At 44.4% G+C, this 24,558-nt stretch overlaps 1 protein-coding gene across 29 annotated transcripts in view; it reads right to left on the bottom strand.

Annotated features, from left to right (window-relative positions):
* The window catches only part of ADGRL3 (adhesion G protein-coupled receptor L3), a 543,408-nt gene that overhangs the window by 334,511 nt on the left and 184,339 nt on the right, over window positions 1-24,558 (bottom strand). For all 29 annotated transcript variants that reach the window (XM_028711325.2, XM_028711329.2, XM_028711310.2 and 26 more), the window contains one exon: window positions 10,600-10,821. In XM_028711325.2, the coding sequence (XP_028567158.2) occupies window positions 10,600-10,657 (58 nt within the window). In that variant the 5' untranslated portion in view covers window positions 10,658-10,821. The remainder of the gene's footprint in view (window positions 1-10,599; window positions 10,822-24,558) is intronic.

The raw sequence follows: 24,558 nt of genomic DNA on the forward strand, positions 1-24,558 counted from the left end.
CCAGCGCCTGCCAACCTAGCAGTTCGAAAGCACCCCCGGGTGCAAGTAGATAAATAGGGACCGCTTACTGGCGGGAAGGTAAATGGCGTTTCCGTGTGCTGCGCTGGCTCGCCAGATGCAGCTTTGTCACGCTGGCCACGTGACCCGGAAGTGTCTCCGGACAGCGCTGGCCCTCGGCCTCTTGAGTGAGATGGGCGCACAACCCTAGAGTCTGTCAAGACTGGCCCGTACGGGCAGGGGTACCTTTTACCTTTATCATGCTAAGTTTACACTGGGTTTAGTGTTTTAGGATTTGGGATCTTAGATACATCGCCATTGAGAATTCCAATCTGGCGGTGCAGGTATAGAGTGGGAGAAGGTAAGGGCAGCTTATTTTAGCTGTCAATTGCAGGCATAGGCAAACTCAGCCCTCCAGATGTTTTGGGACTACAATTCCCATCATCCCTGACCGCTGGTCCTGTTAGCTAGGGGTCATGGGAGTTGTAGTCCCAAAACATCTGGAGGGCCAAGTTTGCCTATGCCTGGTCTATTGAGTTCAGAAAGTGTTTTTAACTTGCACTACCTCTCTCGTTAGCATATCATTATGCCAGCATAGGGAATGGAAGCAGAATTTGGAGGAGTTTAGAATAAGTCTATTTATTACTCCCCTAAAATGTCATCGGTGCTGCCCGTTTTTGCCTCTTCTACTAGCATGTCTGAGAAATGGTTATGAAAGTATAATGTTCTCCTAACTGCAATCTAGTACAGAATCTTCTTTTGTTTGTCCCTGTGCTAATTTCAATTTGTTGGTTAGCTTTTCTAGTAGGCCTGTTCCCCATACAGTGCTGCCAGCCATGGCGGAGCTCAGTGGATGGAGAAGCCAGCCAAGTCTCAGGGGGGTACTTGCCTGGAAGCAGAGCCCATATACAAAGTCCAGTCCAGTCCCAAGGTCAGGAGCATCTCAGTTCACGTAGTCAGATGATCCGGGGTCAAGAAAGGCAATGAGAAGCAAGAAGCAGCGAGGTCTGGTCAGGAACAACGAATGGTGTTTCCAGCAACTGACTTAGGCTGGAAGCCCTGCTTAAGAAAGCTGGAGCCAGCTGGTTCTCATCAGCAGCAGGTGGAGTCACTTCATCTTCTGCTCCTTCAGGCTGCTGCTCAGCAGGTGAAGCCAACTCCTGGCCCATGACATACAATTTGGTACTAGTGGTCCATGTTCACTCTTGACCGTGAGTGAGAGAGCTCCCTGGGAGAGCTCTTTCGATAAGAAAGGGCACTTTGCAGGAAACAATGTAGTCTCAGAACACATGTAGGAAGAATGCACCACAGATACTTGCTTCCTCCAGGCATTCTTGGACTAAAGGTAAAGTAAAGGTAAAGGTACCCCTGCCTGTACGGGCCAGTCTTGACAGACTCTGGGGTTGGTGCGCCCATCTCACTCAAGAGGCCGGGGGCCAGCGCTGTCCGGAGACACTTCCGGGTCACGTGGCCAGCGTGACATTGCTGCTCTGGCGAGCCAGAGCCGCACACGGAAACGCCGTTTACCTTCCTGCTAGAAAGCGGTCCCTATTTATCTACTTGCACGCGGGGGTGCTTTCGAACTGCTAGGTTGGCAGGCGCTGGGACCGAGCAGCGGGAGTGCACCCCGCCGCGGGGATTCGAACCGCCGACCTTTCGATCGGCAAGCCCTAGGCGCTGAGGCTTTTACCCACAGCGCCACCCGCGTCCCTGATTCTTGGACTACAACTCCTAATATTATGAAGCGCAGTACAGTCATACCATGGGTTGAAGTAGCTTCAGGATGAATATTTTCGGACAGCGCTGGCCCCCGGCCTCTTAAGTGAGATGGGCGCACAACCCTAGAGTCGGACACGACTGGCCCGTACGGGCAGGGGTACCTTTACCTTTTTAACTTCCGGGTTTCGCCACTTGCGCATGCACAGACGCTCAAAATGACGTCAAGCGCATGTGCAGAAGTGGCGAGTCGTGACCCATGCACGCGCAGACGCGGGTTGCGTTCGCTTCAGGATGCGAACGGGGCTCCGGAACGGATCCCGTTTGCATCCAGAGGTACCACTGTATACAAACTTAATAATAATAATAATAAATTTTATTTATATCCCGCCCTCCCCAGCTGAAACCGGGCTCAGGGTGGCTAACAACAATCAAATAATCCCACATTCTAAAAACATTCCATTATAAAATTAATTAAAATCAAATTGATGGCAACCGTTAAGCAAAATTCTGTGCAGATTGCCAGAGGAGGGAGTCAGGCTGCGCCCTGACCAAAGGCCTGGTGGAACAGCTCTGTCTTGCAGGCCCTGCAGAAAGATGTCAAGTCCCGCAGGGCCCTGGTCTCTTGTGACATAGCGTTCCACCAGATTGGAGCCGCAGCCGAGAAAGCCCTGGCTCTAGTTGAGGCCAGCCTAACCTCTCTGTGGCCTGGGACTTAATAAATAAAATAAAACTTAATAAATAAAATAAAAGTTATGCTTTTATCTATTTATTTGGCACCATCAAAGGGGTGAATCTGCGTTCAGTTGCATGTTCTTGGGCTTTAGTAGGCAATGAGGACTAAGTGTTTATATTACTGAGCACAGCACCTATTTACATGGGCTAATCATATGCAAGGCTAGGGCTTTAGGTGCCCTCCTGAAAGACGCTCAACAACTTAGGGTTGCCCGTCCAAAAAAGGTGGGGGTTCCTGCACCCCTTTTTCTAGAAAAAAGGACTGTGCACAGCAGATGAATATCACTGAAGACCCTTTACACCAATGTATGCAGTGTTTTCAGTATGCACTGAATGTTACACATGTGAAAAAGTACAAAACATCAGTTCAAAACTGTTCAGTGCAGATATCCAAAACAGTGTTAACTGTTTTGCCTAAGAAATATGATGCTCAGAGCAGGCACGCGGCTGAAACTAGAGCAGAATTAGTCTGACGATATGGGGAGAAAATACAACTTTGTTTACTGCTAAATCACTGCTTCACTAATCAGTTCAAAATGCAAATGCAGGCTATTTCCATCCGTATCTGATAAATCAAAACAGGCTTTTCAGAACCATCACTCCCCCCCAAATACAAATCATTTGTCAAATTAGCAATCTGCAGATGAAAAGCATTTGGAAGGTAAATATGAAAAACTCCTCGGTTGAAACAACACCATGATAGGATTTGCACCCACTATTGTGTGTTATTTTCATATTAATTCAGAAGGTAATCTAAGTGCCATATTGATATTCCTCATGAATAAGCAAGTATTGAATTAAAAAAACATTGGTTCAATGTGAAAATGAAACCAGAGTGTTTTCCTCTCTAAAGGACAGCTGTCCCAAGCCTGCTGATATCAAGGTATTTTGGACCACGATGAGCAGTTGTCAGAGATGAGAAAAGCTGTGATCCCAAATATGTGGAAGGCACCAGGTTGCGGAAGGCTGCTGTAGGATTTCATTAAGTGGGAATTATCCCACTTATGACTTTGTTTGCATCCTGCTAGCTACAATATCTGAAATTCCTTTTTACGACAGTACAATGGGGACAATGGATGGGGGAATAAGTGAAAAGAGGATGTAAGCAGTGGAATAAGAGAATGGTGATAACACACCTTCCACAGCCTCTCTTCTGACAAGGTAGGTAGGCGTTATATATAGGGACAAGGGTGGCACTGTGGTCTAAGCCACTGTGCCTCTTGGGCTTGCCAATCAGGTTGGCGGTTCGAATCCCCGTGACAGGGTGAGCTCCCATTGCTCTGTCCCAGCTCCTTCCAACCTAGCAGTTTGAAAGCATGCCAGTGCAAGTAGATAAATAGGTATCACTGTGGCGGGAAGGTAAACGGCATTTCCGTGCGCTCTGCTTTCCGTCACAGTGTTCCGTTGCACCAGAAGCGGTTTAGTCCTGCTGGCCACATGACCCAGAAAGCTGTCTGTGGCCAAATACCAGCTCCCTCGGCCTGAAAGTGAGATGAGTGCTGCAACCCCAGAGCTGCCTTTGACTGGACTTAACTGTCCAGGGCTCCTTTACCTTTACCTCTTTAGACATTATATTGGGTCCTGAAGCAGGAGATGATGATGATGGAATTTGAAACCACTTGGTCTGCAATGCCGTTGACATTGGAGATATGTATCCTGAGTGAAATTTAGAACCAGAGGCTGAGCATTTCCAGCTCTATTTTTTCCAACCTACCCCCAAAGTTAAATAACATAATTCTTAACAAAACATGGAAGATACTCTGTGCGTGCATGTGTGCGTGCGTGTTTGTAAGTGTAAATTCTGAAGCGTTTCTCTGCAACCAGAAGAGTCCGAGATTTATTTTAGAATAATTTAAATCATGGCTCTCCATAGAGCATGAAGACCATATTAATGATGTAAACAAGCCATTAGGGAGGGGAAGAGGTCATGGGTCAGAGGTAAGAGTCCAGGTTTTACATGCAGTCTGCCCTAGGTTGAATTCCAGGCACTTCCTCTTAAAAGAGGTCAGGGGGTTGGGCTGGGACAGATCTTGCAAAGCTGCAGCTACTCAGAGTAGATGATAATAATAATAAAATAATAATAATAATAATAATAATAATAATAATAATAATAATAATAAAATTATTTATATCCCGCCTTCCCCAGCCGAAGCCAGGCTCAGGACGGCTAACAACAATAAAATAGTACAACATTCTAAAATCATTTCATTATAAAAGTAATTCAAATCAAATTGATGGCAACCATTGGGCTAGAGTTCTGTGAGGATTGCCGAAGAAGGGAGTCAGGCTGTGCCCTGGCCAAAGACCTGGTGGAACAGCTCTGTCTTGCAGGCCCTGTGGAAAGATGTCAAGTCCCGCAGGGCCCTGGTCTCTTGTGACAGAGCGTTCCACCAGATCGGGGCCACGGCCGAAAAAGCCCTGGCTCTGGTTGAGGCCAGCCTAACCTCCCTGTGGCCTGGGACCTCCAACTCTAGGTTGGACAGACCAATGGCCAGCTTTGCGCATTCACATTCTCCTCATGCTGCTTCTTGCTCCACTCCATCCCAACATGTTTAAAACTTATTTGAATTCCAGTGTGACAGCTGTCAAAGCACATCAAACGTTTTCCTTAAAAAATAAAAAGAAAACTGTCTAATGCCTAACATTCAGCATTCTTTCTATCATTATCATTGTATATCATGTTCATTTATGGGCCACTGCAACAACTAAAGGGTTCTCTTAGGATGAAAATATTCCTTTTCCTTCCCATCGATCCACAGTCCTTGTTTCTATGCAGAGAGATCTGCAGTTTATTCCAGTGCAAGTGGAATTCAATTAAATATGAATTCTAAGTACTTCGGCACGAAAGCTCACTGTCTCTGGGACATCCCTTGGTTATGTGAATTAAATATTCCTTTGGCTTCTGAAAAATGAACAATTTGTTTTTGAGCCAAATTAAATAAAACAACTAAACATCATTAATGTCCCTGGCCCCTGAAATCTCTCAATTTTTATAACATATACTAGGATTTCTAATTAATCTTCCATGAAAAATGAAAAATGACAAGATTATATTCTGTTTCATTCAATTGTATCCTGTATTTCCTTTAACAAATATCCAAGGTGGCTCACAGCACAGTCAAAATATTTAAAGCCAATCAATAAGAACTATATAAACTGATCTAAAGGAGAAAAGACAGCTGATAATTTTAAAAACAAACGAGCGAACAAAGAAATGAACAGGGGCAATTAATTCCCACCAGCAACTCAGCAGAAGAATGTCTGCCAGAAATGAGATGTTTTCACATGCCAACAGAAGTAAAACAGAGAGGGTGAAACAGGCATGAGAGGAGAGTGGCCATGGAGGAGACAATTCTTTATGTCCTCTCTGGGCACAACTCATATGCTGGTGGGGGCATAAAGAGATCTTACTAATTGGGCAGGTTCATGTAGAAGAAGAAAGTCCTTCAAGTATCCTGGTTCCTAAGACAGTTTAGGGCTTTAGAAGAACAGGACAAACAGCATTTGCCCAGATATGTACCCAAAGCCAGTGAAGTTGTCTTAAAAAGGAAGTCATGTGATTCCCAGCTAAAGCCAACAGTCTATCGGCCACATTCTGGGCCAATATTTCCAGACACATTTCAAAGCCGGCCTCACACAAAGTTGTGGGGATGATTAGGGAGGAAAGTGCATTGTAATAATCCAGCTCTGGTGTTAAGTATGGCATGTGGAGTCGCCAGAGCCAGATTTGATTTCTCCAGGAATGTCCACAACTGCAACCTGAGAATCCAGGATACAGTCTGCAAACCAGAGTATTCAAGGGGACAGCTATCCCCTTTCCAAATCAGGCTGAACTCCTATTCCCAGATCAACCTTACTAGTGTCCAGGAGCACACCTGCCTTGTCTAGATAATGCTTTCATTTGTTTTCCCTCACACAGTCCATTACTGACCTCAAGGACTCATTTAGTATCACAACCACCACGCCAGAACGTAACACAAAGGAGAAACAGAGCTGAGGAGCATTCTTATGTGGATGGCACTGTACTCCAAATTCCTGGACAACAGGTTCCAGCGATTTCATGTAGCTACTGAGTGACTTGAGAAATAAAACATTTGGGAACCCAGCAAGCCAAAGAGAGTTCTCCAGTACCATTGGCTAGAACTCCTCTCCCAGGAAGTGATGGAACCAGCACAAAGCGATGACACCAAGTCCTATCCCAGCTAGGTTATATTGAAGGATGTCAACAGTACAGACAGCTGCTGAGAGGTTTAGCAGAACCAAAAGGGACTCACTCGCCTTAATCACTTTCTAGCAGAGATAACAGTTATTAGCTGCGCAGGAAGGGGAACCTCAAACCTCACACCCTCTGATCAAGAGAAAACAAATACTTAATGTTCATCGGTGCTTTATGTTGACAGATAAAAGGGCTCTTAGTCCCCAAACCATTCAAGTATTTTCTCCCACTATTTCATAGAATCATAGAGTTGGAAGAGACCACAAGGGCCATCGAGTCCAACCCCCTGCCAAGCAGGAAACACCATCAGAGCACTCCTGACATATGGCTATCATATCACCCCTTAACCTCCTCTTCTCCAGGCTAAACATGCCCAGCTCCCTTAGCCGTTCCTCATAAGGCATCGTTTCCAGGCCTTTGACCATTTTGGTTGCCCTTATGGCAAGGGCTCTCTGGAAATTTGACTACTGCAGGGGAAAAGAGGGAAACACTTTCTCTGGCAGGCAGGTTCTTCTTCCCAGTCTTGCTTCTCAACCAAATCATTAGTCTCAGCAAGTTGCTGCCAACTGAGAACATTGCTAGGTACTGACAGAGGTAGTGGCAATTCTAGATCTTTGGCTAAATATACGTATGCGTCCCATCATGCAGATGCTGGCATAGCGCTGAGCCTGGGATGTTGAGGAGATCCCTGCCTGAGCCTCTGGGCTTTTGCAGAAAGGTGCTCATTGCACCTCCCCACCTCCACTGCCATTGCTTGCAAAAGGCCACAAGGAGTGGAGACAAACGTCTCCTCTGCTCTCCCCAAACTCTTTCTGAACTGCCATTGGAAAAGGAAAGCATTTCATCTGTTTACACTCTTTGTGGGATCTTTGGGCAAGGCATGTGGGGGGCATTCACCAGACATTGGGCGGGAAATTGCCACTGACAAGTGGACTTAATTGAACCCTGCACTTGTCACAGTGTGGAGTGCTGGCTTTCTAAAAAAACAAAACAAACCAGTCTGCCTGAATCCAACATTCTACATTTCTGAACCGAAGCAGCATAACATATATATATATATATATATATATATATATATATATATATATATATGCTTTCGTAGATTTTCACGGGTACAGGAATGCAGGTTTTGGTGTCCTCGGGTGTCTTCCCGTGTAAAAGTTGGGGTGTCTAGGCGACGTTTCGACGAGGTCTCACTCGTCATCTTCAGGCTGGTGCTTTCGGCTTCTTGTTACTGGAACAGAGCAGGATCTCAGTGTTTGAGTTCCTATAAATACTGTTGAGGAGGTGTGGCCTCTAATGTTCTGGGCAGAGAGGAAGTTCCCAGGCTAGTGTGCCTTTTCTTCTTTTGTTTCTTAATTACTTGAGGGATATCTTGAGTGATTTCTTGAGTTGTATCCTGAGTACCACTTAGGTGGGTCATTAGGTGTGGATTAGTTGCTAAAGCCTTTGTGTCTTGACCTCTTGAACTTTGTGAAGAGTTTTTCTGAGAAGATGGTTGTACTGCATTTTGTTGTGCTCTGGCTTGGCTTCGTGTATAGGGGCGAGCTGTGGTTTTGTGGTCTGTGCCAGCTAGATCTGTGTAGGGATTGCAGGGGGGTGCAGCATCCGGAGGTGCCACCATGGTTTGGCTACTGGATGGTATCTGTAATTCATCTGTGGAGAGGGTCTGGGTTTGGGTCTGGTGTGGTTGATTGGTGATGGCGTTCTGTGTGCCTCTGGCTCTGGTGTCAGTTTTTGTGGGGAGGGCTAATTTCCAGATGTCTGGCAAGCGGGATGTGTCGTCACGCTTGTTCATGTTGTGAGGGTGTTTCTCTATCTCGATGGCTTCCATGATTATTCTCTTGTGGTGATGTTCCATGTTAAAGAGCAATTTGGAATCTGCAAAATTAATTTCGTGTCCTGTTTCTTTCATGTGTTGGAAAAGAGAGGAAGTTTTTTCTTCTTTTTTGACGGCATTCTTGTGTTCTGCGATACGTGCATTTATTCGTCTGTTAGTTTGTCCAATGTACGTGGCTGGGCAGACTTTGCAGGGTATTTCATAGACCCCTTGGTTTTCCAACTGGATTTTATCCTTGGGGTTTCTGAGGATAAAAAAACTGACACCAGAGCCAGAGGCACACAGAACGCCATCACCAATCAACCACACCACAAAACTGACCCACAAAAACTGACACCAGAGCCAGAGGCACACAGAACGCCATCACCAATCAACCACACCAGACCCAAACCCAGACCCTCTCCACAGATGAATTACAGATACCATCCAGTAGCCAAACCATGGTGGCACCTCCGGATGCTGCACCCCCCTGCAATCCCTACACAGATCTAGCTGGCACAGACCACAAAACCACAGCTCGCCCCTATACACGAAGCCAAGCCAGAGCACAACAAAATGCAGTACAACCATCTTCTCAGAAAAACTCTTCACAAAGTTCAAGAGGTCAAGACACAAAGGCTTTAGCAACTAATCCACACCTAATGACCCACCTAAGTGGTACTCAGGATACAACTCAAGAAATCACTCAAGATATCCCTCAAGTAATTAAGAAACAAAAGAAGAAAAGGCACACTAGCCTGGGAACTTCCTCTCTGCCCAGAACATTAGAGGCCACACCTCCTCAACAGTATTTATAGGAACTCAAACACTGAGATCCTGCTCTGTTCCAGTAACAAGAAGCCGAAAGCACCAGCCTGAAGATGACGAGTGAGACCTCGTCGAAACGTCGCCTAGACACCCCAACTTTTACACGGGAAGACACCCGAGGACACCAAAACCTGCATATATATATATATATATATATATATATATATATATATATATATATTTGCTTTCGTAGATTTTCACGGGTACAGGAATGCAGGTTTTGGTGTCCTCGGGTATCTTCCCGTGTAAAAGTTGGGGTGTCTAGGCGACGTTTCGACGAGGTCAAGACACAAAGGCTTTAACAACTAATCCACACCTAATGACCCACCTAAGTGGTACTCAGGATATCACTCAAGAAATCACTCAAGATATCCCTCAAGCAATTAAGGAACAAAAGAAGAAAAGGCACACTAGCCTGGGAACTTCCTCTCTGCCCAGAACATAGGAGGCCACACCTCCTCAACAGTATTTATAGGAACTCAAACACTGAGATCCTGCTCTGTTCCAGTAACAAGAAGCCGAAAGCACCAGCCTGAAGATGACGAGTGAGACCTCGTCGAAACGTCGCCTAGACACCCCAACTTTTACACGGGAAGATACCCGAGGACACCAAAACCTGCATATATATATATATATATATATATATATATATATATAATATTTTTCGCCCTATAGGACGCACTTTTCCCCCTCCAAAAATGAAGGGGAAATGTGTGTGCGTCCTATGGGGCGAATGCAGGCTTTCGCTGAAGCCTGGAGAGCGAGAGGGGTCGGTGCGCACCGACCCCTCTCGCTCTCCAGGCTTCAGGAGAGCCCCAGCGCCAGCCCCACAAGGTCGGGGGACCGAGGGAGGTGGAACGCCGCCATCCCGCTGTCTTCCGAAGTGGTTTGGAGGCTGACGGCGGGGAGAACCCCCCCGCCAGCCTCGCAAGTTCCGGGGACAGCTGGGAGGCGCAGCGCGTCTTCCCGCTGTCCCCGGACCTAGTCTGAAGGCGGGCGGCGGGGAGAAGAGCGCTTCTCCCCGCTGCCTGCCCCGCAAGCGCCTGGGGGGAAAATAATTTTTTTCCTCTTTATTTCCCCCCCAAAAAACTTGGTGCGTCCTATGGGCCGGTGCGTCCTATGGGGCGAAAAATACGGTGTGCATGTGTGTGTGTGTGTGTGTGTGTGTGTGTGTGTGTGTGTGTATATGCTGCAAATCAACAGGAACTCAACACTTCTGAAATTTCATCTGTTCCGCAGCAGGACCGAGGGGGTGGGGGAGGACTGAATAAGCCCTTCATGCACTTACCGTGGATGACTGTGGATGCCAAGAGCATTGTGAGGAACAGCAGCTGTGGCGGCCACATGACTGTGGACCAAAACTTAAGGGTAATTCAGCAGCGAAAGTTTCCAAAAGAATGAATCAAGATTTCTCTCTGCTGGTAATCCTCCAGGTGATAATTCGCTTTAATCCGAATGGGGTGGCTACCCTCTAAACCAACACCCTCACCCAGTGTCCAAAATTCAAGACCTAGAAAGAAAAAGAAAAAGGGGAAAACAGTTAAGAGATGGGGTGTTTCTAACCACCACAATCACTGTCCATTTGGCAAACGGTTACACCAAGTAATGTCTCCATTCGATAATTAGAACTAGAAATATATCAGGATGAAGCAGACATTCTATTGAAAATTTAAGCATAGGATTAATGCGAATCTGTGGGATGCACAGATTGCGTGGAGGCATCCAGAAATTATATCTCGAAAGCAAGACCTAAAGAGAAGACACAAAATAGCAGAGTGGAGCAATGCTTTGTTATTTCTTCCACAAGTTTATGAGGTCTAATTACAGGCTTATCAGGTCCTTGAACCACAGTCCTGAACAGATGTAAATGTATAATAAACAAAAAAGCAAAGTAAACTCTCCAAGGCGCAAGACTTTCCCTGCTTCACTTCCCAATCCAAAAGGGTAATAAGTAAAAAAATAAAATAAAAGTCTTATCATTTACACAGCGCTTTTTGAATGTGCGTAATCATTTGCCTTGCAATCCTCAGAGTAGGTAAATTATATTTTTTTAAATTGTGATATTGCAGATGACAACCTGATGTTGAGGGAGACAGAGGCTGCGGCACAGATTTATTTTATTTATCAGCTTTCATGTGAAGGAGCAAGCACAGACTGAGACAAAAGTTAATTTCCTGAGGGGGCTCTGGAGTCCCTAACAAAGGACTTCTGCTGTCTCCTCCGCTGCCCCCCTTCCCTGTCCAGGGACTTGCTCGTTTTGCATTATATGGTTGCAGTAAGTTTACGATGTGGCTGGAATCAAAAGGGGGATGGGGGTAGGATAGCCTAACAAACCCAAGTGGTTTGCAGTGAGTAAATCCTCAAGGACTGCTGTCCTGGCCTAGCTGTCAGTGGGCTTCAAGAAATGGAATCAAACGGAAAGGATATAACTGCGGCTACGTCTAAAATACTTGTTTGTGGCTCTGCATTCAAAGATGCCCTTAAGAAGCTGGAGAGAGTTGCGATATGCCTTCCAAACTTATCGATTTTAGAAAGTTTCGTCTGACAAATTTGCCCAGGCTGACTGTAGATGCTAACAACAACAACAACAGTTACTGACAACTGAGCTGAACTGCTTTTCAACCAACCCACAGGGATATTATGGCCATAAAACCTATTCCCCGTCCCCTCCAGCACCAGTCACTCCTGAAGGCTCATGCACCAGATTGCAGCGACTGAGTAAGGTAGTGTCTATTGGCAAAACCTATTTGGTGTTTCGCAACTTTCTGACTAGTTGCAGGACCTTAGCCAGACCTAGCAGAGTATATGCAGAATCCACGGAAGCAATTGGCGACTTGGCTGCAGACAGGATAGACCAGGGGTCTGCAACCTTTAAGACAAAAAGAGCCACTTGGACCCGTTTCTGAAGAAGAAAAAACCTGGGAGCCGCAAAACCATTGCGACATTTAAAACAGATATATCTCCGGAGCCATGATCTGACAGCGGGCGGGAAGGTGACGTCGGGACAGTGCGTGACTAACGCATGTACCGCCCCCATGCGACGTCACAGCCAGTACAGCGCCCGCCACAGTGGAGAGTGTCGGGGTGCACAATGCGTCTCCTCCCCTCGCTAGTATCCGCCCCAGAGCCACGGCAAAGGTGTAAAAGAGCCACATGCGGCTCCGGAGCCGCGGGTTGCAGACCCCTGGGATAGACGAAGCAGGAACCAGGAACTTGTAGTTAGGTGTTTATTATATACAGTGGACTATATACAGGAACAGAACATGGATCTTATGCTAGCTCTCTCTGACACGACTCACAACTCCTACACTGACACACTGAACCACTGAACTCACAAACTACCAGTTAGTAGGCCATTAATTATCCCTCCCTTGAGAGAGCTTGACCAGTCAGGGAGCTGTCTCCATGCCTCTGTTATCACCAGGCAGACGTACCCCTTCAGATTGCCTTCTGGCTGTCTGCCAAACCTTAATTGACTCTGTGTGAGTAGCTGCACATACACAGATTCCCAACAGTGTCCCATCCGAATCTTGCTATATCAACAGCAGACCCTCCAAATGTCCTTATTTTCCGGGTTTACAGAAGCCGTCCTGGTTTCTGATTTGATCCCAGAACTGTAGTTTGCTAAAGTTGTGGGGATTTGTAGCTCTGTGGTGTAAACTGCAGTTTCCATGATTATTTGGGGAAGGGTGTGCTTTAAACGTATGGTGGGGATGGGGTAGAGGGAGGAGGGCTAAACTTCTTCAGCCCTGATGTTAATGCCCACAGTGTGGTTAGAGGTTAGCTGAATAGTTCAAACTCACCCTTGTTGTTGTATCTGCATCTTGTCTTTGTACCAACTGTGCAAATGCAACTTAGTTTTTTTTAAAGAAAATACAAACTTTGCAGCTTTTACAAATACTCTGTGTTTGCAACAAAGCGGGTTAAAGGAGCAACTTGAGAGAATATCAAGGTGTGTCTGTAATTGATTGTATAAAAAATATATATGTTCGTATGTAAAAAATATTCCCCCCCCCCCCATGATAATAGGCTAACTGATAAATAAATAAATATCCTGCCGGGAAGCAATTTCAGCGGGAATGTTCTCCACATGAAAAGCAAGTTTAATTGTCTTTCAGAACTGTAAGTTGTAATAAATTTCTGTTAATGTTTAGGAGCAAATTTGGTTTAATGATCATTGCTATTTTTGGCTGCAGGGTGACATGAAGTTTAAGTGTAAAACAGATTAATGTTTTACACTACGGTGGTTTTCTTGCAGACTCTCCTTGAGTTAACCTTTTCACACCTCAGAAACCATTTAATATAATTTTACTTCTAATAGGCCAGAGGCAAACAGAAGCATATTTGCCACTGCTGAATGAGAATTTCTTTTCACGTACAAAAATGTTTTATATGTGCCCATAGGCTTAAAAAAAAAAAAACCCACAACCTAGGAGGTGGTCAATGAATTAATAAAGGGATTTTCGGTAGATGTGGAGACCAAGAAATCCCTCTGCATACAGACACACCCAGGAACTGGGAGAAGGATCGTGGCCAGCAAACAAGCATTGAGCCGAGTCTGAGATACTTCAAAAGAGTACAGGAGTGCAAAAAGAACCACACTCTTTAAACCTCCCCCCCAATTAAAATGTTCTGGCAACATCTGGGGAAAGCTGGAATCTCTTATCTAAATGGAACACGGAATCCTTAGGAAATGTATTTTTGTTAAAATTGAGGTGTGTGGGGGGGGGGAAAAATGTATACTTGGAACAAGAGTTTTATAATGAACAATAAAGTTTCTCCTGAAAATTGGTAGTGTGTTACTTCAAAACCCACTATGAAGTGTCAAGCTGTGTCCCATCCCATCCCCTCCGGGCTGTAGGTTGATCTAAAAAGAAGGAGGAAGAGAGAATTTCTGTGGTGGAGGCAGGGAACTAACAGAAAGGCTCCTTCACCCACCGCTGATGAATAATGCAGCCTCAGAAAGCAGCTGTAATAGCTCCACAGAATTAAATGTCATAATATAAATAAAACAAGTAAAAGACGGTTTCGCATATTAAATGCTCGGCTCCTCAAAATAAAGCCCGGTGTGGAATGCACATGCACACGCAAAAAGCTGTTCCCCCCGATTTAAACTTGCTAATGATCCATGGCATGCTACAATTAAAGCTAAGTGCATTTCCTTCAAATTTGGCAACAACCATGCATTATTATTTCCCCCCAGAAAGGTAAGTTTATCCTAAATAATTCTACGCTTTCAGCCACTGAATTACATGGCGGCTGAAACGCACGCTGTGAAGAGACACGCCAGCTCCCTTCAGGAGTTCAGGGCTTGCCTGGTACAGAGGGATCACAGGGGCAGATTCTGCTCCAGATGTTTTGGCCTACAACTCCCATGATCCTTAGCTAATAGGACAAGTGGTCAGGGATGATGGGAATTGTAGTCCAAAACATCTGGAGGGCCAAAGGTTGGGGATACCCACTCTACCCTGTGCAAATTCACATTCCTCAGCACACAGGAACATTATAGACACATGAAGGAACACATGTAGGGCAGGATGACGCCAGCTTCCATGCTGAATTCCTAGATACATCCACTGGGTGGGTGAGAACGCTAATGATATCTGAAGGGGGCTAGTACGCCAAGACAGCTGGGAGTCTTAGCAGAGAAAGGGGACTCATCTGCTTTGCATAAAAGAAATGCCCTGTTTGGGGGCCTCAAACTACCCTTCAACTGAGGATCACGCAGTGCTTTGCAATGTAAAAAACACGAAAGTGCATACCATAGTCAGCATCTATTGATACAAGTTAGTATCTGTTGAATTTTCCACAGGTTGAGACTTCCATGGTGGATACTAACGACGGTACTGCATTTTTGTGTTTTTATGTTGTAAAGCGCTCTGTGATCCTCAGTTGAAGGGTGGTTATATAAATTTAATAAATAACAATTCAATAAATTATATTACAAACCTTATTATGGTCAGACCAGCATGAGATACAAACACGCGAATAAAATAAAGCATATAAGACTTAAAGAAGAGAGGGATAAAAGCAAATAGTTAAAAGTGGTTATAACTCACCTAAACTTAAAGCAGGTAGAGACAAAAGACAAGTGGTTAAAAGGGAGCGACTATAAGGGAGTCGAATCCCCGTGACGGGGTGAGCTCCCGTTGCTCAGTCCCTGCTCCTGCCAACCTAGCAGTTCGAAAGCACACAGTGCAAGTAGATCAATAGGTACCACTCTGGCGGGAAGGTAAACGGCGTTTCCGTACGCTGCTCTGGTTCGCCAGAAGCGGCTTAGTTATGCTGGCCACATGACCCGGAAGCTGTACGCCGGCTCCCTCGGCAAGTAAAGCGAGATGAACGCCGCAACCCCAGAGTCGGTCACGACTGGACCTCTTGGTCAGGGATCCCTTTACCTATTACTTCCCTTGATCGGGACACTGGACTTCTGTTGATGCAGCCTAGAATAGCACCAGCTTTTTTTGCTGGTGCATCCATTCTTGACTCATGTTAAGCTTGTGGTCTACTAAGACCCCTATATCCTTTTCACATGTAGTCCTGGCAAGCCAGGTGTCCTCCATCCTATATTTGTGCCTCTGGTTCTTCCTGCCTAAATGCAGAACCTGACATTTGTCCCTATTGAAATTCATTTTGTTGGCTTGTGCCCAGTTCTCTGTGCTGGAGACCTAATGGTCAGGGGTCCCTTTACCTTTATAAGGGAGGGGATGTGAAGCGGCACAGGTCTTGCATTGTGGGCCTTCAGTTTAGGCCTGGTTTATGTCCATCATGGAAGCGCAAAACCTAGCAACTAAGTAAAATGATAATAGAGCTGGGATAGCTCAGTTAGTAGAGCACCTCTTAATCTCGGGGCTGTGGGTTCAAGCCCCACGCTGGGCAAAAGATTCCTGCATTTCAGGGGTTGGACTGGATGACCTTCGCGGTCCCTTCCAACTCAACAATTCTGATTTTAATAACGTGCCTCTCACCCACATGGCTCTTCTTTGCTGGGATTGCTCTGCTCTACATTTAAAGTGCTTGATACAATAAATTCATGGAAAGCAAATGGGGAATAGCGTATAAACATTGAAAAAGAGGGAGAAATCCACAAGCAGCTAAGCACATAAAATATTCACTTTTAAACAGACAGGGAAATAACCTGAAGGTAGTCAGTAAAAAAACAGGCATACAACTCAAGTTATAATAGTCAAATAAAGAGAAGAAAACAGAATGACATAAAGGAGTATAGGGAAAAAAATCTTTGAAACCGTGTTGTCAAAAAATGTAGCATGCTTCCATGGCTTCTTGTGGAGATAATAAGATTCTTTGTAAAAATATGGATCAAGGAAGTCGAGGAAAATAAAAGTAACTTATCAACAGGAATGAAAAGGAGAACTTTAAAAGAGGGGAGGGAAAATGTCAGAGCAAACGCAAAGAAGAATCTTGTAAATTGTGGCACTTTAAAGACTAACACATTTATTACGGCATAAACTTTTGCAGACTACAGTACACTTCATCAGCCGCACAAAGTGTTATTATGCTGAGTTGCAGATGTGTGTGTGTATTTATTTTTATTTTTTTATATATAAATATATATAATTCAGCTTCCAGCACTCAGCTCCCTTCTCTTGAGGGTTTTCATGCAAAGTGCTGGTTGAAGTTCAAGACAGCTTTGCAGGACAAGCGGCAAAGTGCTTACCCATCTCTATTAAGAATGCATGTGGAATACCACAAATATTGGCACTTTAAAAAGAAACGCTGAAATCCCACCATTTATACTAGGATGGATTATATGGTGGAAAACTCAAATTAAGATGAAGCGAAACAAATTATCAGAAATAAGGTTGGCAGGGAGTTGCAAGAAACACCGTTGCTCAGGGATATACACTGGCTGGTGATTTATTAAAGGGCCAAGTTCTAGTTGTTACTATAAAGCCTGTAACAACTTGGGACGAGTTGACCTGTGAGATCACTTCAGTTGGCAGGGTCAGCCACCACAGCAGGTGTCACATAAAATCACAGAACTGGAGAGTTCGAAGGGACCCGAGGATCATCTAGTCCAACCCCATGCAATGCAGGAATATGCAGCTGTCCCGTATGGGGATCGAACCTGCAACCAGGGCCGGATTTAGGTCTGATGAGACCCTAAGCTACTGAAGGTAATGGGGCCCTTTATATGTCCAGCTGTCCTTTGTCAACAACAAATTGTAGCTGTTTTTGTGTTGAATATATTGCTAAGGGACGTGGGTGGCGCTGTGGGTTAAAGCACAGAGCCTAGGACTTGCCGATCAGAAGGCCGGCGGTTCGAATCCCCGTGATGGGTTGAGCTCCCGTTGCTCGGTCCCTGCTCCTGCCAACCTAGCAGTTCAAAAGCACGTCAAAGTGCAAGTAGATCAATAGGTACCGCTCCAGTGGGAAGGTAAACGGCGTTTCCATGCGCTGCTCTGGTTCGCCAGAAGCGGCTTAGTCATGTTGGCCACATGGCCCGGAAGCTGTATGCCGGCTCCCTCGGCCAGTAAAGTGAGATGAGCGCCGCAACCCCAGAGTTGGCCATGACTGGACCTAATGGTCAGGGGTCCCTTTACCTTTTATATTTGGATAGTGTTCTCGAAGCTACTAACATGAGTTTGACCAAACTGTGAGAGGCAGTGGAAGACGGGAGTGCCTGGCATGCTCTGGTCCAGGGGGTCACAAAGAGTCGGACATGACTAAACAACAATAACAACAATTTATGAACCTAATAGGTATCTAAAGCCATTTGCGCATGTTGACATGCAACCAGTCCATGCAGAATGTAGGCACCCTATATATAGAAATGAGCAAACCAGTGATATTTTAGGGAGCAGGCTAGCAGGCGGGGCCCATGACTTACATCATAGGAGCCTACACAACACAAAACACAGTTGCTGTATCTAGGTTTTATTTGTTTTTTATCTTATATTTTGGAAATGTACATCCAGTTGTTTTTCCTTTAAATGTTTAGGAGGCCCCCAAGAGAGTGGGGCCCTAAGCTATAGCTTGTTTAGCTTATACTTAAATCCGGCACTGCCTGCAACATTGGCATTATCAGCTCTAAGCAACTGAACTATCCAGGCAGCAACATAATACCCACCCCACATTTGTAAGAACTTGATCGTTTAGTGTAGGAGCACCTACACTTTGGAACTCCCTGCACATTGATATCAAGCAGGAACCTTCTTGGTGGTGGCACCCACCCTGTGGATTGCCCTCCCATCAGATGTCAAGGAAATGAACAACTATCTGACTATTAGAAGACATCTGAAGGCAGCCCTGTTTTGGGGAGTTTTTAATGTTTGATGTTTTATCGTGTTTTTAATATTCTGTTGGGAGGCGCCCAGAGTGGCTGGGGAAACCCAGCCAGATGGGTGTGGTGTAAATAAATTACTACTACTTCTACTACTACTACTTGTATTCTTTTCAATGTCTTCTAAAAGCATGTTTGCTTAGGCAAACCTACCCAGATGTTTAGAAAGGAGATGTGGGTTTTAATCTGTTTTTAGTCTATATATTATTATTCATTTTATTAAATGTGTGTATACTGCCCTCCATGCGAAGATCTTGGGGCAGTTCACAGCATTAACTTTTCAAATGTCTTAAAATTATTATTGCTATTTTTTTCCTAAGTGATTTTATTGTTCTGCCTTTTTTTGTAAACGGCTTTGAGGTTATGGTTTTTTTTCTTCTTCAATCAAGCAGCATATAAATTTAGCGAAATAAATATTGGTTTGTAGTTTGCTCTCATTGGAACTGGTCCAATGGAGGGCTTTGTAGCCTGCGGGTCCACATCTTCTCCCAAGACAAACCCACCCACAGCTGAAATTCCTCCTTTTTGCCCATTCCAGCTTTGGATGGGAACTGGCTTTCTTTTTTAATATTGTTCTTTATTGTTCTTTCTTTCTTTTTTAATATTGTTCTTTATTGGTTAAAAAAACTGCATATCTATACAAACGTTGTATACTATCTCTTAACTGATAACAAACGAAAGATATACAAAATAGAAAAATTATAAAGAAAGAAAAAAGAAGAAATAGAAAAGTAACAAAGAAGCAAAGAAATAAAAAAGACAAAATTATTTACATAATAAAAGTACTCATCAGCACAATCCCCATCCTTCTCATTATACTGTTTGATATAACATTCTTTTTTTACACAGGTTTACATTGTATATCATTTCTTTCTGCTTTGTGTACATTCCTTTGATCTTTTTCTTTACAAATATCACTCGATTTCTGCTAATATGGAGTTATTTGTACACTAAAGTTTTACATAATTCTAAAATATTATCCATTCTCCAGTTGTTTTTTGTTCCGATATTCCTCTGACTGATCCCGTCAGTTTTGCTAATTGTAGATATTCTAACATGAGTATCTGCCAATCTGTAATCTCTGGGAGCATTTCATTCTTCCAGTTCATGCTAGAAGGGTTCTAGCTGCTGTTATACCATAAATAAACAATGATCTGATATCTTTTTTAATTTCTGTGTCCATCTTTCTACAGCATCGTGGGCCCTGGCTCCTTCCCTCTGTGAAGGAAGACCTCTTTCTCCAGCCTCAGAAAGGGGGGAAAGCAATAACCCCTGGAACGCCTTCATGGGGACTACTGGATAGCAGCTGAAAGTATGTAACAATAACACAAATCCTAAGAAAAAAAAATATGGGCAGGGACGCGGGTGGCGCTGTGGGTTAAACCACAGAGCCTAGGACTTGCCAATCAGAAGGTTGGCAGTTCGAATCCCCGCGACGGGGTGAGCTCCCGTCATTCGGTCCCAGCTCCTGCCAACCTAGTAGTTTGAAAGCACGTCAAAGTGTAGAAACCAGAGGTCTTCCTTCTGGGTATCGTCGGCCAAGGGGTGGTAAAGAAGGACCGAACATTTTTTATGTATGCAACAACGGCAGCAAGGATACTTCTTGCGAAGCATTGGAAAACTCAAGATCTACCCACACTGGAAGAATGGCAGATGCAACTGATAGACTATATGGAATTGGCTGAGATGACCGGCAGAATCCGTGACCTGGGAGAAGAGAGGATGGAAGAGGACTGGAAGAAATTCAAGATTTATCTAGAAAAATATTGTAATTTGATTGAACGTTAAGCAGGATGCTAGATTATAAATAACTGAGCACCACTAAATTAGATGATATGGGATGACAAGTGAGATTGAGAGAATATAAATTTTAATAATGATTACATTATAAATAAATAGATGGGTTATAAGAATGCAAATAAGATGATGAATTGCTGGCAACAGCCTATAACGATGAAGGTGGGAGCGGGAGACATGAGGAAGTCCAAGGAAGATATGAAAATATGTTATGACATATGTTATATTCTGTACTATATTTTATTTGTATTTTAAACTATAATAAACATTTATTAAAAAAAAAATGAAAGCACGTCAAAGTGCAAGTAGATGAATAGATACCGCTCCAGCGGGAAGATAAACGGCGTTTCTGTGCGCTGCTCTGGTTTGCCAGAAGCGGCTTAGTCATGCTGGCCACATGACCCGGAAGCTGTACGCCGGCTCCCTCAGCCAATAAAGCAAGATGAGCGCCGCAACCCCAGAGTTGGTCACGACTAGACCTAATGGTCAGGGGCCCCTTTATCTTTCCCTTTAAGAAAAATTATTCTTGGTATTTGCTGTTGAGAAAAGCGTTCCTACCCCTTGAAGGGTCTCCTATTACTATGCCGGTGTAGTTCTTCAAAAATAGTATAAGAAGTGTCATAAAATGTCTAGAGGGGTGAAAGGCAAACATTAATTAACTTTTTTTCCCTTTAGTGTTTTCTTGGAGGAATTAATTGGTAGGGCAATCAGGACAGACGTGCTTTTAAACCAAAAGCTTTTTGGGTCACTGCAGTTCCTTTTTCACAGCAAGTTCATTCGTGCCTTGCGAGATGGAACGTTTTGGCTCCTGAAAGCAGCAAAGCTGGCTTTGTGAGCGTTCCGGTTTGCGGACGTTCTTTGGAACCCGAACGTCCGTCGCAGTTTCCGATTGACTGCAGGAGCTTCCTGCATCGAATTGGAAGCCGCATCTTGGTTCCCGAAGGTTTTGGAAGTCGAACGGACTTCCGGAACGGATTCCGTTTGACTTCCAAGGTACAACAGTACGCCCTGTGGAAGGGTTAACTTCCTCACCATGCCACTCCTGACCCACAGTTTAGGGGGCACACTGCACTTTGTTTTATTTGCTTTATTTTTAGGAGGACTGGGAAGGGATTTCTCATGTGAGGCTACAATCTGTTTCCACGACGTTTCTCTAACTGCTAATTCCCACATTATATTTGAGCTTTTGCACGATGTAAAAGCCGCTTCCGGAACCATAGTGGACTATGGCACAAGTTTTGCACTCATTTCCATGTTGTTTGCAAATAGATTTCTTCCGGAAGCAAATAACATGGAAATGGGTACTAAACTTGCACCCTATTCCACTGTGGTTCCAGAAATGGTTCTTACATCCCATGAAAAAATCAAAGACAAGGCAGGACCTACGAGCTGGGGGGAAGTCATGAACATGGAATAAACTGCCACGTGAATGCACCATTAGTTCTGATAAGCTAGCGAGCCTGAATGTTTTTTGGCCTTCGCTGGGTGATTTCATTTTTGGATGAGTTTTAATTTTGAAGCAGTTGGTTGATTTTGGCTATTTAGCCCTTTTCTAACATTTTTTTTTTTTTTTTGCAGTAGTGGGGTAGGAGAACTGCAAACAACAAGCCCTTTTTATTTTTCAGGTAATATGCAAAATAATGGGGTCCGAAAATGCACGGGACACAATTATTTCCACATCCCTGTGCCCTGTGAGGATAATTCAGAGCGCAAAATCTACGTAAATATCTTCTAGAGGCATGTAACTACTTGCCCAGTACAAACAAAAGGAAATATTATGCATTCACACATTAAAATTAGGAATAATAAAATACAATCAATGATAATATAATTGTTAAACATTAATAATTATGAGTAACAAATAACTAATAAACTTGATCACAGCTACTTAAAGGATAAAGAAGGTACAAAACATGGAAGTCAATTTTTGACGCAGTTGGCATCTCCCAATGCAACAATGTCTTCTTTGAAAATCTGGTAATCTGTTCTAGGAAGACATCTTCCAAGTCCTCTGCCTGGTTTGGCGGTCTGTAACAAATTCCCACAGTGACATCCCTATTACTTCCCTCTCCTTTTATTTTTACCCAAATGCTCGCAGCAGACCTTCCTTCCATGCTCAAATTCATGGATTTCCTCAAATCCTTTATATCGATAGCAGTCGGTGGGACATCACAATGTTGATTACCTGGAGGCACACTGCCAAAAGGAAGAGGGGCAAGGCAGAAGACAGCTCAACATAGTGGGGGCACAGCAGCAGGACCTGCCCCCCGCCAAACTCTCTGCTGCCCCACACCTCTCAGTAACCAGCGGCAAAACATGCCACTAATCTAATTGATGTGATGTATTGGATTAGGATATTTTGCTTTTCATTTATTAACCAAGGACTAGTGTTCGAAACTTCCATCGTTCTAGACACATTTTGCAACAGGGAATTTCATTAAAATAAGCAGTTTCCAGGCTCTGGGCGCAGTACTGCGCCTAAGATTTCAGATTAAAACTGCAGAGTGGAAGGAAAGGAGGACCTTTTTCTGCCTCCCCACTTCCAGCTACTCTCTGAAGATTGGAGAAGAGACCCTCTTAAGAATATTATGGGGGTGGGCAAGGGAAGGACTAGACCATGTGAAAAAGGAACAGAATATTTTAGCTGCAGTTCATTCATTTTCAGCTTCGTTTTCTTGTTATAAAAAAGTGTGCCTAGACATTCCGTTGTTGTGCCCATAACCTAAGTTTAAGGTGCTATATAGCTCCTAGCATTCATATCTCGGTTTCTAACACTGCCAATGACAAGTTCTCAGTGAATGTTAAAGTTGTGCATAACTGAATGTTCATCCAAAACAAAACAACAAAGCACCTTGCGTTTAAAAAAACCTAAACTGCTTTGAGGTTGTTGTCATTTTGTTTATGGTGAAGCGGGATATAAACATCAGGAAATGAAAGGAAATTAATAAACTACACATGAGAGAGAAGAATCCTAACCTTCTTCCTGGCATGCCAGTTTTTGGCTTCTGAAATGTTCGACAACCGAGGTGCGGCTTCCGATTGGTTGCAAGAGCTTCCTGCACTCAGCAGAAGTCACGTCGGACGATTGGCTTTGGAAAAATGTCCAAAAACTGGAGCGTTTACTTCCAGGTTTTTGGTGTTCAGGAGCCGAAACGTTCCAAAATGGAGCAGTTGGGGAACCAAGGTTTGACTGTCCATGGATTTTTCGCACATAGGAGAATTTGCTCATGTGAGCCAGGGAAGCCAAGCTGCCTAGTCAGCCACTATTGTTGTTGTTTAGTTGTTTAGTTGTGTCTGACTCTTCGTGAGCCCCTGGACCAGAGCATGCCAGGCCCTCCTGTCTTCCACTGCCTCCCGCAGTTTGGTCAAACTCTTGCTGGTAGCTTCAATAACACTGTCCAACCATTTAGTCCTCTGTCGTCCCCTTCTCCTTGTGCCCTCCATCTTTCCCAACATCAGGGTCTTTTCCAGGGAGTCTTCTCTTCTCATGAGGTGGCCAAAGTCTTGGAGCCTCAGCTTCAGGATCTGTCCTTCCAGTGAGCACTCAGGATTGATTTCCTTCAGAATGGAGAGGTTTGATCTTTTTGCAGTCCATGGGACTCTCAAGAGTCTCCTCCAGCACCAGAATTCAAAAGCATCAATTCTTCGGCGATCAGCCTTCTTGATGGTCCAGCTCTCACTTCCATACATCACTACTGGGGAAACCATAGCTTTTACTATACGGACCTTTGTTGGCAAGGTGATGTCTCTGCTTTTTAAGATGCTGTCTAGGTTTGCCATTGCTTTTCTCCCAAGGAGCAGGCGTCTTTTAATTTCGTGGCTGCTGTCACCATCTGCAGTGATCATGGAGCCCAAGAAAGTAAAATCTCTCACTGCCTCCATTTCTTCCCCTTCTATTTGCCAGGAGGTAATGGGCCCAGTGGCCATGATCTTCGTTTTTTTGATGTTGAGCTTCAGACCATATTTTGCCCTCTCCTCTTTCACCCTCATTAAAAGGTTCTTTAATTCCTCCTCACTTTCTGCCATCAAGGTTGTGTCATCTGCATATCTGAGGTTGTTGATATTTCAGCCGCTATAGCTTTACATATACATACGTACCTCTACTTATGTATCCCTCTGGATACGGAATCTTTGGGTTACGGCCAC

The sequence above is a fragment of the Podarcis muralis genome, chromosome 17 (assembly GCF_964188315.1).
Source record: "Podarcis muralis chromosome 17, rPodMur119.hap1.1, whole genome shotgun sequence".
NCBI lineage: Eukaryota > Metazoa > Chordata > Lepidosauria > Squamata > Lacertidae > Podarcis > Podarcis muralis.